The 7,219-nt window shown below is 50.5% G+C and overlaps 1 protein-coding gene across 1 annotated transcript in view; it reads right to left on the bottom strand.

Moving 5' to 3' along the window:
- The window catches only part of LOC102881116 (homeodomain-interacting protein kinase 2), a 65,844-nt gene extending 58,988 nt beyond the window's left edge, over positions 1-6,856 (bottom strand). The window contains exon 1 of the mRNA XM_025045848.1: positions 6,808-6,856. Within this exon, the coding sequence (XP_024901616.1) occupies positions 6,808-6,856 (49 nt within the window). The remainder of the gene's footprint in view (positions 1-6,807) is intronic.
- Between the last annotated feature and the right edge of the window lie 363 nt (positions 6,857-7,219).

Below are 7,219 nucleotides of genomic sequence, written 5' to 3'. Positions count from 1 at the left end.
AAAGGAGTTTCTTCACCTCCTTTGAGCTGGGGATTCAGCTCTGCGGCTGGGTCGTCGGTCTGGGCAGCAAGAAAAGCTCTTCCTGCAATCCAGGGCTGGGTCTTCTTGGGCGGGTGGGAGTGGCCTCGGTGCTGCTTACCGGGCCTGCCGTGCCGCGTCCCTCACTGCTGTGCATTCTCAGTTGCCAGTGTTCTGCCAGTCACGTGGTCCTCTCTGGTCCGTGAACGCAGGAGGCCGTTTTTGCCCTCTGGTACTGATGCACTGGGATGTCTGTGGTGGTCGTGTGGCCCATCACTGCTGGACCATCCTGTATCACGGGACCTCTGATCCCACAACCGGCCTAGGTGGCTGTGTCCAGCGTGGGAGAATTCTGGTGCCGGTTCCCGAGGACCCCCTCCCCCTCCTCTGACAGGCTGCTGACTCCAGATCACTCATCTCTGGACCTCTGTCCTCCTGTTCCTGTGACCTGTGCCTTTGGGTTTGGCAGCCTGGACACTCCAGTCTCCAGGCCAGGTCTTAGGAACAGGCCAGTCTGGTTCCGAGGGGACATCTCTGGACCTGACCATGGGGCGGCCCTTCCTATCAGGTTAATCAATTGGTTCTCTAAGCAGGCCGCTTGGAACCCCCGGAAACCTACTTCCCAGTTTCTTTCCTCCGATGACGTGACAGGCAGAATCTAATAAATGAGACTGTCGTGACAAGGGCACTTCGGTGCTATTCTTTGGCAGGAAACACCGGACGTGGATTTCGTCAGCTGACGTTATGTGAACGGGGCCTGTGAAAAATCGCTTTCAGTCATTTTCCATTAGAAAATGAAACGGCAGCCGTTCACGGTGCCGTAACATGTACAGCAGAATATTTCCCTTGCTGTGACTATAACGAACAAATGCTCAAGGGTCGGGTGCAATGCTTGGGAGACAAAAGAAATCGAAGGCATAGTCCTGTCCCCAAGGGGCCCCAATGCCCGGAAGGCAGCACTGAAACACATGTGACCACTAAAGGTGAATAAAAAGCATACACAAGATAAACACACAGATAGGAAAACAGAGCTAATGCGAGCACGCAAACATGACCTAGCATCTCCCATCAAAAAAAAAAAAAAAAAAAAGCAAAACACAAGAACAGAACACACCAAAACCAAACCAAACCCCCTTCCTAATCCCCTCTGCTCCCCGCAGCTGTTGCTCCGTTTCTCTGTTCTCCTTCCAGAGCCAGCTCTAAGAACGGCCGGCCATTTCCATCGACCCTCGCCTCCTCTCGCCGGACTTCCGCCCTCCGCTCCCCTCAGGGGCTGTGGTCATCGAGATCAGCGGTGACCACGCTGTCGCAGCCATTGGTCAACTTCTCAGCTCCGAGACCCAAGAGCCTCATTTCTGTCACACGGTTGACCATTCATTCCCTTCTGTTCTGAAATAGTCTTGGTCTTCACGACACCACACGTGCCCATACTTGTCCTGTCTCTCTGCGTGTGGCTTATCTGTTTCCTTCGCTGGCTTGTCCTCTACCCAACTGCTACACGATGGCAATGTCCTTGGACCCCTTCTCTTCTCTCTTTTTTTTAATCTTTGTTCTAGGTCATTGTTATGGATTAAATTAAATTGTGTCCCCTCCCTCCCCAAAGACACATTGAAGTCCTAATTACTGATATCTCAGAATGTGACCTTATTTGGGAGCGGGGTCACTGCAGATGTCATTAGTTAAGATGACATCATATCGGAGTAGGGTGGGCCCTTCATCCGATATGACTGGTGTCCTAATAAGAAGAGAAAAATTTAGACACAGACGCAGAGGGAAGATGGCCAGGTGAAGATGGAGACAGACGGAGCGTTTGGAGTGATGGTGCCGCAAGTCGAGCATCTTCCTGGGCCACTAGAAGCTAGAAAAAGCAAGGAACGATTCTCTCCCAGAGGCTTCCGAGGGAGCCTGTCCCTGCTGACACCTTGCGTTTGGATTTCTAGCTTCCAGAACTGTGAGAAAATAAATATCTGTTGTTCTAAGTCAAGTATTTTGTGGTACGTGTTTCCACAGCCCTAAGAAACTGATATAGTAATCATATCCATTCCCACAGGTTCAAATTCCATTTGTATTTTCAAATGTCTCTCTCATCATGGACCTTTCTCAGTTCCAGATTTATGTTCTGACGGCCTGACATCTCCACTGGAATGTCTCGCGATGAGCCCAAACTTTGTAGGTTTAAAAGGGAACTCTTCCCCCACGTCCCCCATCCCCCAACATACTCCTCCCTCTGTTCTCCCTGTTTCACGAAATGAAATTACCCGCCTCCCTCCTGCCCCATTACTTACACTAGAAAACTAAGAAAGATCTCTGATTCCTCTCTCTCTCCCTTCATCCTCACTACCCAATCCATCAATATGGCCAGCTCCAAAGTAGATCTCAAACTGGTCCCTGGTCTTCTACCTCTGCTGCCACCTGTCTGGCCCTGGCCATCCCGTCTCACCTGGAGCCTCCTTTCCGGTCTTTCCTTCCTCCAATCTACTCTCTGCATAGCTGCCAAAGTGAACAGGTTACACCTGCCTCGGCTTTTACTACTTCAGAGGCTCCCCGCTGCACTTAGAATGAAACCTAAATCCCTCCCACAGCCAGAGGGACCCCCACGATCGGGACCAGCTCTCCACTGTCACTGCAATCCACATTCCTAGTTCAATCAGCTCCAGTCCAATCCATTTCCTTTCAATTTCCAGAATACCTAAGCTGTTTCCGGACCTGGAGCCTTCATGCAATGGCGTTGCTTCTGCCTCAGATACTCTCCGATGGCTGCCTCCTCCTCATCCTTCAAACCTCAGCTTAACTGTCACCACCACAGACAGGCCTCCCTTGACACCAGTTAGTTTCCATCTATAGTGCCATAAATGTCACTTTATAGCACTTTCCCAATAACCTGCTTACGGTCTCTCACCCTGCTCAGTCCACGAGGGCAGCACAGTGCCTGGCGCTTAGTAGCCATTCAATCGATAAGGATTTGTGGATTGAATAAGCCTTTATTAAATATAAGGAAGTGCTATAATACGTGATTTGGACGAACAGTTCTAAGGCAGCGCCAACAAAGGCGAGTGGAAGGGGTGGATCTCCGTGAAGGAGGGAAAGCTCGGGCCTGCGGGGCGCAGGGCGCAGCCTGAGAGGAGCAGGCCTCCACGCAGGTGCGAACCACAGGTGCAGCCCGTGCCCAGCTGTGCGAGGCACCTGCAGCAGGGCTAGCGCCCAGGCTCGGAGGGCACCTGTGTGTAAGCGGCTCACAAAGGGATCACAGTAAACATCTCAGGGAGAGCAGCAGGGGGGCGGGTAACGCAGCGTCAGGACTTTAGGACTGAAAGAGCCCCCGAGGTTTAGTCCTCTCGAGCCCGTCTCTTAACTCTCTTGAAGCCGGTACCCCGCTTAGCTCCCACTGGGGCTGGCCTGACTGAGCCCTCTTCGATCCCCTTACTGCTCTTGAACCTTCCTGCTGGCCTCTCGCCTTTGGGTCCAACCTTTTCCAATCCGCCCCCAAACTCTGCCTCATCCCTAGCGGTGTGTCCTTTCCCCTGCACGCATGATACCTGGGTCACCTTCTGATGCAGCCGGTTCCTCTCCCCTCCTTCCTTCCTCACTCAAACGCACACTGCCCATTTTCTCCGTGCTGGTATACCAGGCGATGAAGATAGAAACACGAATAACCAGACTGGGCCGATCAATATTAACTGAGCGCCTACCGTTCTAAATACATGTCGGCATATCTGCCTCCCAGTAAACCTTCTGAAGGGCAGAGTCTGGGCCTCACTATGCTTCCACCCTCAGTCCACACACAGCAGATGCTCCACAAATATCTGCTCGACACTCAGGCCATGAACCCTCGGGTGAGGAAGGCACTTCTCTATCTGCCTCCCTTCCCCCAGTAATTCTTAGAACCTGAAGACCATTCTGCTGTGATCTGGCAGATGCCATGTCCCCTGCTCTGCCGATCCACAAGGCTCTGAGCTTCTGGAAGTTCAAATTCAAGTCTAAAATGTGTCCTTTTGTTGAGCGCACCTGAAGCACATTTTGATGGGTGCAAAGGCTCATTTATTCTTGAGTAAAGAAGAAACCAGTCTTGCTAATGGTTATTCTAAGCCAGAATTTGGTTCAAGCTTCATTCGTTTACTCACATGTTTGAATATTCAACCTCCATTTCCTGAGTGTCTCTTGTGTGCCAGGCACTGTGCTGGGTGCCGAAGATAGAAGAATAAACCAGAGCCCATGGCTCCTCCGGGAGTCCGACATGTAGCTGGAGGCAACATTATGCCAACAGCTAACATACAACGTGCCGAGCGTGTGCCCAGAACACGGAAGAGGGACTGACCGGGGGAGGAGAGGCAAGCAGGGAGGGCTTCCTGGGAGAAGTTTCGGCTGAGTCTCGGTAAGCGGACAGGTGGAGGTGGCCTCCAGGCACAGGTCAGGGTGAGTGCACGTCCCTTCCCCGCTCCCTATGTCGCTGCTGTCCTAGCCCAGTGCCTGAGCATGGCAGGTGCTCACTGCACATTGGTACAAAGAATCGGTCTCTCTGTTGCAATCCCACGCCCCCGGCTGGCACGGTTTTCCCTGAAGCTGGCACTGTCTCCTGGGGCAACACCTCCTATGACAAGAGCCAGACCACTTGGCCTTTCTGTTCCAAAGTTTGCCTGCTGTAAAAAAAAATCACATTCCAGTTTCTTCCACGGGGGCTGTTTCTGTTCTCAGCTCGGGTCCACAGCAGGTAGGACTGCTGGCTGGACAGAGGGCCTCGCCCACTGGGCTCACATCGCCCAGCTTCCGTTAACGACTCATCCTTCATTTGCCACCCCGTGGAATCAATCTCCTCGTTGCTATTTTGGGACATCAAAAATACTTGAAACATACATGAAGTGTCAGACAAAATTTGCACCTAAGAAAGAGAGGGATTGTTCCTTTCCAACATTCCCATAGCGAGACGCTGAAAATTTTATTTTTCTATAGAAAGGGAATAAACAACTGTCGTTTTCGACACATCAATTATTAAAGCTTTGATATTTTGCTCCACTAGCTCTCCTGATGGCACACACAGCTGACAGGATATTCCCAGAGCACATCCAGGTCATGTGACCCAGTGGGGCAGTGACCCCCAACAAAGGTGGGAAGCTCACGCAAGCTGAGTGGGAATGACACATGCTTGGGAGCCCTGTGCTCACAGGGAGATGCCACGGCTGTCAGGGTCCACCCGCACGCCTACTTCCTGATGCTTAGATGAGGACGAAGTGAAACAGAACATCGTCAGAAGCACCTAGCACAGAGCAGGCAATCAGCAAACACTAAGCCATTTATCTATAATACGTCTGTGTCCATGTGACAGCAACGAAGTAAAGGGCATCCCTTTTCCTCATTTTTAAAGCCCATTTTTAAAGCCTGTTTTCCTGCTTATAAGTTGAAACATTAGGATAACTCCGTTTAAATATATTAAAGCATCCACATTAAACACTTTTGTTTCATTTATTTATATAAAAAATGTACGACGATTAATATAGCCAACAACAAGTACCGACTACCTAGCTTCAGAAGGAAAGCCGCCTGCCCACGGTTCCTGCTCTCTCTTTGCACAGGGGAGCACGGCCCTAACTCTGAATTCCCTTTCATGGTTCAATCTCTTGCTCACCCAGCCTCCCCGGCCAAGTGTAAGACCGGAGTCATTGTCTCGATCATCCGCACAGTGCACTAATAAAACCAGTACAAGGTTCACGGCCACTCCCAACTTGGGCAATAAAGCCACAGCACTAATCAGAGGGCACAGGAAGAACTGTGCATTTCTGGAAAAATGTTACTCAATTTCCCCGCGTTTTTATTTCACCATCTATAAAATGAGATTATTCATCTTGCTTTTTTCCTTGTCTCTGCAGCAGCTTATGAAGATGAATTATGGTTGGTAAAATTATAAAGCAGTTTGAACTCCTTGGAAGCAAGACACTCTATTAGCTCACGATATTTTGTAATCACTGATATTATAAGGTGGATCCAAATTGAACAGCAGTGGAAAAGCCCATTTTCGCAAATGTATGTAGATTGAAAGTAACCTCGGTACGGCTGGGGCAGAAGCAATCAAAATGTAAAATTGTAAAACTGTATTTCAGATGGGTTGTTAAATCTTATGTTTCCACTGCAAAACTAAGGAGATTTGGAAATGCTGACACGAACCCTGAGCCACTATTTGAGCCGGTGACCTGGAGTGGGAGGCAAAGGGTTACATCGAAGCAACTAAGGACTGGAGAAATGGCAGAAACCTGAGGACGAGGAGGAAGCTATTTTAGAGAAGCTGGACCCAAAGCCTGAGGGATCTGGGCAGGCGGGCAGCCAGGAAAATGGGGAGCAGCATCCCTAAGAGGTGGACTTAGTTAGACCCTGTCTGGGGCACCCAGGTGGAGATCTGCACACTGATCGAGGCCTGGCTAATCCAAGGCCAGCCTGGGGTTTGATTTTGAAAAAGACACAGCTTCCTCCACGAACAGGAGCTAGGAGACCGACAGCTTTGTCTTGGACTGGGGTGCCAGGTTGATGAGAAGGACGGAGTGACCCAGGGTGGGACCTCTAGGAACGAAACACAGGGTGAGGCTGAGCAGGAGCCCACTCGTTGCATTAGCTTGCACTGAACCCAGGGACAAGGAGACTGTTTTATAATGGCCTAACAAACACTGTGGACCCTGAGATCTCTAGAGGCATTCCCCAGAGAAGTACATCTGCCCTGCGAGAAGCTGGAGATGGCCCGTGGCGGAGAGACAGGCTTGCTGCAACACGCACAGCAAAATCGCTGCAGAGAAGAACAAGTTCTACCTCGGGGGCCGATGCCGATGACCACAACCTGCGCGCCGATGAGGGTCATTTCGAGGCCCTCGCTGGTGCCTCTGTTGTAACTGAATCTCTCCAGCTATCACAACGGAAACGCTCAAGACTTCTGAACAAATCATCACCCATACGGAAGGCTGACGACACGTCATCACAGTTTGGTCTAGATGTTGACATCATTCTCATGTCACATTTGGACAGTCTCCCAGAGGAAGCTGGCTTTCTTGATTCAACTGACCATTTCCAGCATAATGTTAAAATCGGAGTGGCAGTTCTTTTTCTTTTTTTTTTTTAAATCTGTGTTGGCAGTGGCCATCTTGGCTCTGAATGAGATTTCCTGGTGTGCACTAAATACGAATAATATTTCCACCCCATGCTGACCACTGGTTCCCAGCACCAC

This window comes from Pteropus alecto, unplaced genomic scaffold (assembly GCF_000325575.1).
Source record: "Pteropus alecto unplaced genomic scaffold, ASM32557v1 scaffold22, whole genome shotgun sequence".
NCBI lineage: Eukaryota > Metazoa > Chordata > Mammalia > Chiroptera > Pteropodidae > Pteropus > Pteropus alecto.
This window is presented reverse-complemented; position numbering and strand designations above follow the sequence as displayed.